Below are 13412 nucleotides of genomic sequence, written 5' to 3'. Positions count from 1 at the left end.
GAAAAGGAATGAGGGAGGGAGAAATAGCAATAGCACTTATATACCGCTTTCCAGCCCTCTCTAAGCGGTTTACAGAGCCAGCCTCTTGCCCCCAACAATCTGGGCCCCCATTTTACCCATCTTGGAAGGACGGAAGGCTGAGTCAACCTTGAGCCAGGTGAGAATCGAACTGCCAAATTGCAGGTAGCCGGCAGTCAGCAGAAGTAGCCTACAGTATTGCACTCTAACCACTGCGCCACATCTAAAAGGAAATCTGTATATAAAACGTTTTATAGCTGGCACTTCCTGCCAGCAAAAATGTTTACAAAATATGTGCGCCCAGTTGGAAATATAATCAAATACTGGGCACATATGATCACGTGTGGTGAACGGAAAGCCAAAACATTCTGGATGAAAATGAACACGCGGTTAGAAAAAAATGTTAAGGCAACATATATAGACTTATAAGCCAGAAGTACACTCTATTGCCAAAAGGATTCGTTCCCCTGCCTTTCCCCGCATATGAACTTACTCTAAGTGCTAGAGGAAAATATGTAAATGCAACAAAGGTTAGAGTGGAGGGAGGGGGGGGGGTAGTAGGAAAGTCAGGATGGAGAGGAGAAAGGAGAGGAACAGGAAAGGCAGAAGAAGAGGGGAAGGATAAAAAAGAGGAAGAGAAAGGAGAGAAGGGAAAGGAGAGGTGGGAAGAAAGAAGGAGAGAAGAAAGAGAAGAAAGTGGGGGAGGAAGGAGGGAGGAAGAGGAGAGGGTAGCAAGGAGGGAAAGAGGGAGGGAAGGAAGGAGAGAAGGAGAGTAGAAAGGAAGGAAGGAAGGAAGGAGGGAAGAAAGGAGGGAAGTTAAGAGAAAAGAAAGGAGGGAAGGAGGAAAGGAAGGAGGGAAGGTATGTGAGAAGGAGGGGGGATGGAAGAGAGGAAGGGGAGGGGGAAGGAAAGGAGAAAAGGAGAAAGAAGGGAGGGAAGGAAGGAGGGAAGGAGGCAAGGGGGAGGGAAGAGAGGGGAGTGGAAAAGAAGAAACGAGGGAAGGAAAGAGGGAGGGAGGGAAGAAGATACCTAACCTTTGATGTCTATAATGATTTTGATATTATGGGAATATCTCAAAACGTAGTCAAATGTAAAGCAAAACAGTGGTGGATGTTGTATTGTCTTACAAGTTATTGATTGTTGTATTTTTCTTTTACTAATAAAAATAAATAAATTATATTTAAAAAAAAAAGAACTTACTCTAAGTGACCTCCCATTCCTAATCCATAGGGTTCAATATGACCTCGGTCCACCCTTTGCAGCTATAACAGCTTCAACTCCTTCGGGGAAGGCTGTTCCACAAGGTTCAGGAGTGTGTTTTATGGGGATTTGTGACCATTCTTCCAGAAGCACATTGGTGAGGTCGCACACTGATGTTGGAGGAGTTTACGTGGCCTCCCACTTCTTGGCTAAGTTGCTGTCGTTCCCAAACACTTCCACATTCTTTTTATTTTTATTTTTTATTTTATCAATTTCATATATACATTCACAATTATATGATCTCATAACTGTTATTAATAATATGTATTTATAACAATTTTTCCCTACTGTTAACAATATACTTGAAGATTGCTTTCTTAACATCCCATAGATCCATCTTATCTTACAACGGTCCTACTTCTTCTTCCCTCCCTCCCTCTTTCCTTCCCTCGTTTCTTCTCTCCTACTCCCCTTCCTTCCCTCCCTCCCTTCCCCTTCCCTCCTTCTCTCCTTCCTTCCCTCCTTTCTTTTCTCCTTCTCTCCTTCCTTTCCCCCTTCCTTTCCTCCTTCCTCCCCCCCTTCCTTCTCTCCTACATTCCCTCCTTCCTTCCCTCCTTCTCTTCTTCCTTCCCTCCTTGCTTCCCTCCCTCCTTCCTACCCCCCTTTCTTCTCTCCTTCCTTCCTTCCTCCTCTCCTTTCCCTTCTCTCCTTCCCCTTCCTCCCCTTTACCCTTCCCCTCTTCTTCCCATTCCTCCCCTCTTTCCTACTCTTACATTCCCTCCCATTCTTCCTCTGCCTTTCCCTTTCTCCTTTCTTCTCTTTCTTCTCTCCTTCCTTCCTTCCTCCTCTCCTTTCCCTTCTCTCCTTCCCCTTCCTCCCCTTTACCCTTCCCCTCTTCTTCCCATTCCTCCCCTCTTTCCTACTCTTACATTCCCTCCCATTCTTCCTCTGCCTTTCCCTTTCTCCTATTCCTCTCCTTTCTCCTCTCCTTCCTATCTTTCCTTCTACTCCTCCCTCCATCCACTCTATCCGTTGTTGTGTTTACATATTCTCCTCTTCAGGGGATGACCTGGTTCTCTCCACATTCTTATAATACAGCTGACAGTTGACTGTGGGATATTTAGGAGCCGAGGAAATTTCACGAGTGGGTTTGTTGCACAGGTGGCATCCTATCACACTTCCACACTGGGATTCACTGAGCTCCGGAGAGCAACCCCTTCTTGCACAAATGTTTGTAAAAAACAGTCTGCATGCCTAGGTTCTTGAGTTTATACCCCTGTGTCCATGGAAGGGATTGGAACACCTGATTCTGATTATTTGGATGGGGGAGCGAATACTTTTGGCAATATAGTGTGTTTGTTAGACATAATATTAGAAAAATAGGACAAAGGGTACGCATATATTGATATGACATGTTTTGACCACAGCAAGAGAATTGTATTTGCACAATATTGGAAAAACGAGGAAATGTCAACAGAAGAAGGCATAATTTTTAAAAAAAATATTAAGACGGTGCAGAAATGGACAGACTAAACACTGAAAATTAAAGAAAAAGAAGAGGCAGAAAACTTCCAAATTTGGGACTTGTTTTATCCAAGGTTGGATAACAGAGGTAGAAATTAGGGGTGTTAAAAAAGGATTATTATGTAAACAAATTGACTCAGACAGTACGATGTACACTAAAAGCACAAACTGTATGTAAAGAGAAAATAAATATATTATTGAAAAACCGTGAAGGTCTGACGCTTAATTATGAATTTGCATCCGACAAAAAACTTTCTGCGTTTTGCAAATAACTCGAGGCGGTGAATATAATCAATGCGTTTTCCTCCTGCTGTTATCCCAGCACAACGGCCCTGCGAGGGAGGTTGGGTTGAAAACCAGACCACTCTGTAGGAGAAGGTGGGACTAGAATTCCCTGTCTGCTAGGAATTGGCCCTAGGTTACCCGGCTGGTTTTCACGCCTAAGGTGGAACTGGAATTCACTCTCTCCTAGTGATTGGCCCAAAGTCTCCAGCTGTTTTTGGTGTCTAAGGCAGGATTAGAACTCACTGTCTCCTGGTGATTGGCCCAACGCCCCCCCCCCCCAGCTGGCCCTCATGGCTAAGGTAGGACTAGAACTCACCGTCACCTGGTGACTGGCTCAGGACTAGAACTCTCCCGTTTCCTAGTGATTGGCCCAAAGGTATCAGCTGGCTTTCATGGCTAAAATGGGACTAGAATTCACCATCTCTTGGCAATTGGGACAAAGTCACCCAGACGGCTCTCATGGATAAAAGAGGACTAAAATTCACGGCAACCTGGGGATTGACTCAGGAACTCACTGTCACTTGATGATTGGCCCAAAGTCACCCAGCCGGATTTCCTGTTTAATGCAGGATGTCAGGCCTGCAATTATATTCCTTTTAGAATTTTTGGCTTGCCACACTTTCTCTTATTTCATTGTGCTGTTTCTTTAGTATAGTTGATGGGAGGGGGGAATAGACAGGAGTAGGATTGTGGAATGTATTGTTTTTCATTCTTTACTAGAAGCCAAGGTCATCTTTTGTCTCTGCACTTTTACACCTGACCGGAAGCAGCTGGGTGCGGATGCCAGCGTGGAAGAACAAGATTGGACCATATGATGGATTTATGGGTGTGGGGACGAGATCACGAACTTTTAACTGGGTGGGATTCTGATGTCATTTCCAGAATTGGGATTTACACAGATGTGCTAAGATGTCTGATTTATTAAATTGGGAACTTTAAGGATCGTTTTTGCCTTGGACTCTGATTTAATTCTACATGATACTTGGAACGCTGACACAGGACTAGAACTCACCATCTCCTAGTGATTGGCCCAAAGTCACCCAGCCAGCTTTCATGCTTAAGGCAGGACTAGAATTCATCATTAGCCTAGTGATTGGCCCAAAGTCATCCAGCCGTTTTCCATGCCTAAGGCAGGACTAGAACTCACACTCACCTGTTTCCTAGCCTGGTGCCTTAACCACTAGACCAAACTGGCTTCCTACAATACCAACTTTCCCAAAGTGGGTGGGTGGGTGTGTGTCTTCGTGTGTGTGTCAATAAACAATTTTTTGTATTTGATTTGCAAGATTTTTTTATCCTGCCTTAAAATTCAGGAGCTGAAGGCAGCAGGGAAATCATTTCTGTTCCCTGTAACAACAACCTTGTAAGGTGGTCTGGCTGCGAGATTAGCATTAAAGACATTTGGGGAATGTTAGTAGCCAAGGATGGATGGGATGATGTGTGCGAATGGCCTCAGGAGACCGACAAACTGAACGATTGGTGTGTAAATGTTATTTTAGAAGTTGTGGGAGCTTCATCACTGGAAGCTTTCAAGAAGAGACGGGACTGTCATCGGTCAGAAATAGTGTAGGCTCTCCTGCTTGGGCGGGGGGGGGGGTTGGACTAGATGACCTCCAAGGTCCCTTCCAACTCTGTTAACCTGTTAATATCCGCAGGAGGAGAGAAGAAGATGGGGGAAGAATTTGAGAAGAGACCCTCCCTAGTTTTACGATGAGTAAAAGGAGATCAGATTTCCAAGATATTGTTACTACAGGTAAGTCCTCGACTTACAACCACAAAACGGAGCCGAATGTTTCCGTTGCTAAACAAGAAAGTTGTTCAGCGAGCTTTCCCCCATTTTCCGACCTTCCTTGCCACGGTTGTTAAATGAATCACTGCAGTTATTACATTGATAACATGGTTGTTAAGCCAAACCGCCCCCCACAAACACACTGACTTTGCTCATCGCAAAAGGGGATCGTGTGACCTACCCCCAGGACGCTGTGACCGTCATAAATACAAATCAGTTGCCAAAGCATTTTAATTTCGACCACGTGGCCACGGGGATGCTGCAACGGTCGTTAAGTGTGAAACACGGCCCTAAGTCACTATTCTCAATGCCGTTGCAACTTTTGAACAGTCAGTAAATGAACCGTTGTAAGTCGGGGACTCTCTGTACAGTAAAATTGAGCTAGCGCTCTTGATGGTGCTTGGAGTGGTGGGGTGGCCTAGAGGGGGAGCTCTCGCCTCCCAATCACCAGGCTATGAGTTGATCCTCGGGAGAGGCAGATATTTCTCTCTCTGGGCACAATGAAGATATATAGCGGCTGAACAAAACTCCCCATCGGCGACAGGGAAGGGCATCGGGCCATTAAAACTCTCTGCTAGCTCCATTCAGCTGCCCAGACTCCACCCTGCAAGGGATTACGGGGTCGTTGAAAGATGACGATGATGATTTCTGGATGGTGCGTCTCCTCCTCGCAGGGCTAACGGTGCATTTGAACCCGTGCCTCATTCACGGAGGGGGGGGGAGGGAAGGGGAATATTTTTGGAATAAAGTGACATGACAGATTCCCAGCCAGCCTCCCCATCAGAGCAATCAGCAAACGAATATTGAATTTGTGCGAAGAACTGTGGCACCAGACGTGTGTTATTTATTCTTTTCCTGGCTGTTATTCTAATTCTTTCTTTTTTTTCTTCCAGGAATCAAAAACTCCCTTAAGAGGTTTCTAGCTCGGACCGTCTCAGAGGCTGCAGCAAACTCGTTGCGGTTTTGCATCGCACTTTTTCTTCTGCGTCTGCACAATTAACCATCTGCACAATTAAGACGATAACGGACTTCGATCAATGTCTCTTTCCCGTCTTCTTTAATGTGTTCACTACAGCTTGGAAAGCAAATACATCCTCACTGTTGCATCCGAGGCTCAGAGAATAGAAGCATTCTTTAAAATGCGACTTTTTTTTTAAGGCCACACCTGGAATCCTGCATCCAGTTTTGGTCACCCACACTATAAAAAAGATGTGGAGACTCTGGAAAGAGTGCAGAGAAGAGCAAGAAAGAGGATTAGGGGACTGGAGGCTAAAACATACGAAGAACGGTTGCAGGAACTGGGTATGTCTAGTTTAATGGAAAGAAGGACCAGGGGAGACATGATAGCAGCCTTCCAATATTTGAGGGGCTGCCACAGAGAGGAGGAGGGGGTCAAGCTATTCTCCAAAATCCCTGAAGGCCAGACAAGGAATAAATGGATGGAAATTGATCAAGGAGAGTTTCAACCTGGAAATAAGAAGGAATTTCCTGACAGTGAGAAACAATCAACTAATGGAACAGAAGTTGCCTTCAGAAGTTGTGGGAGCTTCATCACTGGAGGCTTTCAAGAAGAGACTGCAGACTTTCAAGAAGACGGTTATTTGTGTGAAATGGTGTAAGGTCTCCTCCTTTGGGGGTTGGACTAGATGACCTACAGGTCCCTTCCAACTCTGTTAATCTGAATCTATCTAAGATTATCAAAGGCCTCGAGGCTAAAACATACGATGAACGGTTGCAGGAACTGGGCCTGGCTAGTCTAGGGAAGAGAAGGACCAGGGAAGACAGGAGAGCATCTTCCAGTATTTGAGGGGCTGCCCCAGAGAGGAGGAAGGGGGTCAAGCTATTCTCCAAGGCGCCTGAAGGCCAGAGGAACGAATAATGGATGGAAACTAAACAGGAACAAGAAGAGACTGGCCCTCGGTCAGAAACAGTGTAGGATCTCCTGCTTGGGCAGGGGGCTGGACTAGATGATCTCCAAGGTCCCTTCCAACTCTGTTATTCTGTTATTGTCATTCAGAAGTTGTGGGAGCTTTCAAGTTGCCTTCGGAAGTTGTGGGAGCTTCATCCCTGGAGGCTTTCAAGAAGAGACTGGGCTGCCATCGGTCAGAAATGGTGTGGGGTCTCCTGCTTGGACTAGATGACCTCCAAGGTCCCTTCCAACTCTGTTCATCTGTAATCTGTAATATGAAGAACAGTTGCAGGAACTGGGCCTGGCTAGTCTAGGGAAGAGAAGGACCAGGGGAGACAGGAGAGGATCTTCCAATATTTGAGGGGCTGCCCCAGAGAGGAGGAAGGGGGTCAAGCTATTCTCCAAGGCACCCGAAGGCCAGAGAAGGAAGAATGGATGGAAACTGACCAAGGAGAGATTCAACCTGGAAATAAGGAGGAATTTTCTGACAAGGGAGAACAATCAATTCATGAAACTGAAGTTGCCTTCGGAAGTTGTGGGAGCTTCATCCCTGGAGGCTTTCAAGAAGAGACTGGACGGCCATCGGTCAGAAATGGTGTAGGGTCTCCTGCTCTGGCGGGGGGGTTGGACTAGATGATCTCCATGGTCCCTTCAAACTCTGTTATTCTGTTATTATTCCGTTATCCAGAAGTTGTGGGAGCTTCATCCCTTGGAAGCTTCCAAGAAGAGAGTGGACTGCCATCGGTCACGAATGGTGTGAGGCCTCCTGCTTGGGCGGAAGGGTTGGACTAGATGACCTCCAAGTCCCTTCCCAAATCTTTTAATCCGATTAATGAGTAACCAAGGAGAGAAGCAACCTAGAGAAGCTTTCTCACAGTGTGGACAATTAACCAGTGGAACAGAAGTTGCCTTCGGAAGTTGTGGGAGCTTCGTCCCTGGAAGCTTTCAAGAAGAGACTGGACTGCCATCGGTTAGAAATGATGCTTGGACAGGGGGGGTGGACTAGATGACCTACAAGGTCCCTTCCAACTCTGCTAATCTGTTAAAAAAAGCAACTTGCAGGGTGTGCGGTTTTTAAGGGTTCTGTTTTTTCCTTTCAGGCCTTCTTTCTGGGTATATTCAAATTATTATTTTTATTTCAACGGTGTTGACAAATTTGGAGGAAAAGCAGGGTGTTTATAGGGCTGATTTTGGGGTGGGGGGGACAAGGTGAGAGAGAGAGAGAGAGACTCTGGAAAAGGTGACTTTTGAGTGTTCCGGTCGCACTTGTTAGCAATAGCAATAGCAGTTAGACTTATATACCGCTTCATAGGGCTTTCAGCCCTCTCTAAGCGGTTTACAGCATCAGCATATCGCCCCCAAAGTCTGGGTCCTCATTTCACCCACCTCGGAAGGATGGAAGGCTCAGTCAACCTTGAGCCGGTGAGATTAGAACCGCCGAACTGCAGATAGCAGTCAGCTGAAGTGGCCTGCAGTACTGCACGCTACCCACTGCGCCACCTCGGCAATAGATAGATAGATAGATAGATAGATAGATAGATAGATAGATAGATAGATGATACTGGTAGATGATAGATGCAGATAGATAGATAGATAGATAGATAGATAGATAGATAGATAGATAGATAGATAGATAGATAGATAGATAGATAAGATTACATTAATTAGAGATAGATAGATAGATAGATAGATAGATAGATAGATAGATAGATAGATAGATAGATAGATAGATAGATAGATAGATGATGGATGATAGGTAGAGAGACAGAGAAAGACAGATGGCTGATAGGATAAGAAGATTAGATAGATAGATAGATAGATGATAGATAGATAGATAGATAGATAGATAGATAGATAGATAGATAGATAGATAGCAATAGCAGTTAGACTTATATACCGCTTCATAGGGCTTTCAGCCCTCTCTAAGTGGTTTACAGAATCAGCCTATTGCCCCCAACAACAATCCGGGTCCTCATTTTACCCACCTCGGAAGGATGGAAGGCTGAGTCAACCCTGAGCCGGTGAGATTTGAACAGCCGAACTGCAGAACTAGCAGTCAGCTGAAGTAGCCTGCAGTGCTGCATTTAACCACTGCGCCACCTCGGCTCTAATGTTACCCTGACGGTGAACTTGGGGAAGAAAGGCAAACTTTGAAGACAGAAACCCCACAACATTTGGAAAAAGAGGGTTGTCGTTGCTTGAACTGTTACGGTTGGAAACTCAACCCGAATTGGGGGTCGAGGAAATATGCAATGGGAAACCGAATCCGGAGCGCTTTGTAAAGCCTTAGTAAGGCCACACGATTGGAATCCTGCATCCAGTTTTGGTCCCCACACTGCAAACAAGATGTTGAGTAGGGGAGAGGAAAGGGGAGAGAAGGAAGAAAGAGGAAAGGAGAGGAGGAAGGAAGGAATAGAAAGAGAAGGAGAGAGGGTAGGAAGGAGAAGAGGAAGTGAGGAGTAGGGAAGAGGGAAGGGAAGAGAGAAAGGGAAAGGAGAGGAGGAAGGAAGGGACAGAAAGAGAAGGAGAGAGGGTAGGAGGAGGAAGAGAGGAGAGGCAAGGGAAGAGGGAAAGGAAAAGGAGAGGAGGAAGGGATAGAAAGAGGAGAGAAGGTAGGAAGGAGAAGAGGAAGAGAGGAGTAGGGAAAAGGCAAGGGAAGAGGGAAAGAGAAAGGAGAGGAAAAAGGAATAGAAAGAGAAGGAGAGAAGGTAGGAAGAGGAAGAGAGGAGTAGGGAGAGGTAAGGGGATTGAAGGAAGAAAGAGGAGAGAAGGAGGGATAGAAAGAGGAGAGAGGGTAGGAGGGGGAAGAGAGGAGTAGGGGAGAGGAAAGGGGAGAGAAGAAAGAAAGAGGAAAGGAGAGGAGGAAGGAAGGAATAGAAAGAGAAGGAGAGAGGGTAGAAGGAGAAGAGGAAGAGAGGAGTAGGGAGAGAGGAAGGGAAGAGGAAAGGGAAAGGAGAGGAGGAAGGAAGGGACAGAAAGAGAAGAGAGAGGGTAGGAGGAGGAAGAGAGGAGAGGCAAGGGAAGAGGGAAAGGAAAAGGAGAGGAGGAAGGGATAGAAAGAGAAGGAGAGAAGGTAGGAAGGAGAAGAGAAAAGAGAGTAGGGAAGAGGCAAGGGAAGAGGGAAAGAAAAAGGAGAGGAGGAAGGAAGGAATAGAAAGAGAAGGAGAGAAGGTAGGAAGAGGAAGAGAGGAGTAGAGGAAAGGTAAGGGGAGTGAAGGAAGAAAGAGGAGAGAAGGAGGGAATGGATAGAAAGAGGAGAGAGGGTAGGAGGGGAAGAGAGGAGTAGGGGAGAGGAAAGGGGAGAGAAGGAAGAAAGAGGAAAGGAGAGGAGGAAGGAAGGAATAGAAAGAGAAGGAGAGAGGGGGTAGGAAGGAGAAGAGAAGAGAGGAGTAGGGAAGGGCAAGGGAAGAAGGAAAGGGAAGGAGAGGAGGAAGGAAGGAAGGAAAAGGGAGGGAGGGAGAAAAAGAAAAGGAAAAATAGGGTGAGGATAAGACAAAATAGGGTGCAACGGATGGTAAACAAAGGAACCCAGATTGGTATTTTAACCTTTGATATGAAAAAAAACAAATATGTAAAAAAGTGATAAAAGATAATAAGAACAATAACTATGTGAAATACCAATATAAGAGAATAATTTTTTTTTAAAAAAACCCTTTTTTATAACAAAAAACTTTAGGAGTGGCCTGGTTATGGTGCCCCTCCCAAGCGGTCAGCCTCTATCTATCTCGCTGGCTATGCAATCGGCTGCCATAGTGACGGGGATGGGGAAGGGGTTTCGGCATTTGAGGGGGGGGGGTTGAGTGCTGGCGGAGACATCTCGGAACGAAGAGGAGGGAGGTGTGCTCCCTCCCCATCTTCCGCGCCTGCAGAAGGGGTTTGTTTTGGGCTGCTCAAGGCCAACCGTCTCTGCATACCAGAGGGATGGAGCCTCCTGAAGATGCGCCCCACATGACACCCTTGAGGGCTGGGGATTGGGCATTTCAGCTGGGGGCTGTTGGGGGGTGGGAGGGAGTTGGGAAAACCCTTTGATCTGTGCAATTTCGCGCCTTTTTATTGTTTCACCTCCGGCAAAAGTACCTTTTCTCTAAATCCACGGAGTTGACGGTTTCTTGGCTTTCGAAGGAAGCACGCCTGACATTAAGCAAGGTCTGTTTTATCGGGGTTCACCGCTACCGAGGGGGCCGAGCAAAGAATGTCTAACCGAGGCAGCCGGCTGGAGGACCTGGGAGCTGCTGAGCTCACCCCTCCCCTGGCTCGCTCTGGCGGGGAAGAAACAGAGCGGACGGCTGAACTGAAACTTGATGAAAAGCCGGTCTGGGCCAGAAGGTCGTTGGGAGTGGGGACAAAGGGATGCTCCGGAGGAGATTCCCCCAGGAGTAACAGACGCCAGACGGCGTGAAAGGTACACCTTACCGGCGTGTGGGGGAGCTGAACAGGCAGAGGGGGGAGCCGACGCCCGGGCTAAGCCAGAATTGGTCTTGGGAGTTCAACAGAGCCAGCGCAAGCAGCCGGAGCCCGAGCTACGGCGGCAGTCCCGTCCCCCCCAGCGGGGGGGTTAGCCCCGCGAAGGCACCGAATCCCAAGGATTCCTCCGCTGGAAGTGAAATATGGAGGGGATCCCAAAACCCTGGCATTCTTCTTAGCTCAAGTCTGCTACCACATGCAGGAGTACGCGGATGATTCTGCCTCGGACGTGGCCAAAGTGAGATATGTTATCATGGCGTTGGAAGGCGCCGCAGGGGAATGGGTGGTGGCCCTTCACAACACGGACTCCCCACTGCTGAGAGATTACGACGGCTTTATGACGGCCCTGAGGGCACGTTTCGAGGACCCCGTAATGGAACGGAGGGCTAGGATCAGGATGAGATCTTTAAGCCAGGGGCGGAGATCGGTGGCCGAATACACCCGGGAGTTTCGCGAGCTGGCGTGGCACATACGGGGATGGCCCCAGGAGGACCTGCTGGAAAGATACCAAGATGGCCTGAATAAGGACATCTACCAGGGTTGTCTCTCTCGAAGGGCACCCCGCGACCTGCAGCACTGGTACAGGATGGCGGCGGAGGTGGAAGTTGATCTGGAGGTGTCCGCCGACTTAGCAGAACTGCTAAGGGAAGCGCTAGCAACTGATGACTGGTTCGAATCCCACTCAAACGAATGTACGATGAGTGAAGGCCTCGCACGGGTGGGGGCTAAGTTGTACGTCCCCGCTAAGCTTAGAGGAGTCGTCTTACAACAGGCCCATGATTCAAAAGCTGCTGGACACTTTGGGTCCGTGAAGACCTTACGTTTAGTTAAAAGGCAGTTTTGGTGCCTTCCTTGAAAAAAGACATCGAGTCCGTTATTAGTTGTCCTGTTTGTGCTGCGGGAAAGAGACCACCAGGAAAGCCAACTGGACTACTCCAGAATGTTGCTGGACCTGGTGCACCCTGGAAAGAGATATCCATGGACTTCGTCGTCGAACTTCCCGAGAGCAGTGGAAATAACGTCATTTGGGTGGTGGTGGATTTATTCTCCAAGCAGGCGCACTTCGTCCCCTGCGCCAAGATCCCTTCCGCGAAAACCCTAGCTAAGCTATTCATCCTACATGTCTATCGCTTACACGGTGTTCCTGAACGCATCATTTCAGGCGGGGGGGTCCAGTTCACCTCCCACTTTTGGAGGGGGTTCCTGAAGATGTTAGGCTCTGCCCAAGGTTTAAGCTCCGCCCACCTCCCGCAGACAAACGGGGCCTGCGAACAGACTAACTCGGTTCTGGAGCAGTACCTCAGGTGCTATGCAACTCATCAGCAGGAGAATTGGTCCGACTTCCTGCCTTTTGTAGAGGTTGCGTATAATAACTCCATACATAGCGGTACAGGTTTCACCCCGTTCAAATGGTCTCCGGTCAGGACTTCGCGCCTATTCCGAATTGACCCGAAGAAAACCGCAAAACCCTTCCTATCCAAGTGGGTTAAGCAACTACGGGTCATTGGGCCCATGATTCGCCAAGCGTTAGATGACGCTTGGCAAGCACATCAAGCATAAGCTGATTTTTTTTAAAAAAAGAGTTAAGCCAAAAGAATATCAGATTGGAGTGGAGGGTTTTGTCTTCTCCGCTAAGTATCTTACAGACTACCCAAAAGTCGAAGAAACGTGGGGCCAAAATATGCGCGGCCTTTCCCATTGTGAAAATTGTGAAACCTGGTCACGGTATAGTTAGAATTACCGTATTTTTTGGAGCATAAGACGCACCTTCCCCCCCCCCCCAAATAAAAAGAGCATGAAAATGTTGGTGCACCTTATACACCGAATGCAGCCATTTTTAGTCTCCCGAAGTCTACGGGACTTCGTCTTAGTCTGAAAATTACAGTACCCAAAACCCTTAGGATGAGCCATCACATAGTTTCATGTTGGTTTACTGTAACTGGAACATACCTCTTCGCTTGGACCGGCCCAATCCCCTCCTCCTGTCCCCCTCCTTATTGCGGGAGAACAACATTTTGAAGTTAAAGAGACCCTCAATTGCAGAAAACATAGGGGGGGGGGAAATCCAGCATTTAATTGCTTGGAAACATTCCCCCCTCCCTCCCGCGCTGAATGGGTCAGGCCCCCAAAACTTTTACAGTTGTTTCATTCTAAATACCCTGAAAAAACCTTGACAATATTGTCGTATTGTTTCTCTTGCTACTGGTTTTCCTATGTTGCTTT

General features: G+C 47.4%; 1 protein-coding gene across 1 annotated transcript in view; it reads right to left on the bottom strand.

Moving 5' to 3' along the window:
- LOC106539577 (cytospin-B) overlaps window positions 1-13412 on the bottom strand; it is a 145495-nt gene that overhangs the window by 46949 nt on the left and 85134 nt on the right. The window contains 2 exon segments of the mRNA XM_087702901.1: window positions 117-386; window positions 3166-3248. Coding sequence (XP_087559027.1) covers window positions 117-386; window positions 3166-3248 — 353 coding nt within the window.

Source organism: Thamnophis sirtalis, unplaced genomic scaffold, assembly GCF_051295495.1.
Source record: "Thamnophis sirtalis isolate CommonGarterSnake01/CBP01778 unplaced genomic scaffold, rThaSir2_p1.2 scaffold_17, whole genome shotgun sequence".
Lineage (NCBI taxonomy): Eukaryota > Metazoa > Chordata > Lepidosauria > Squamata > Natricidae > Thamnophis > Thamnophis sirtalis.
Note: the sequence above shows the minus strand (reverse complement) of the source record. Positions and strands in the feature narration are given on the sequence as shown.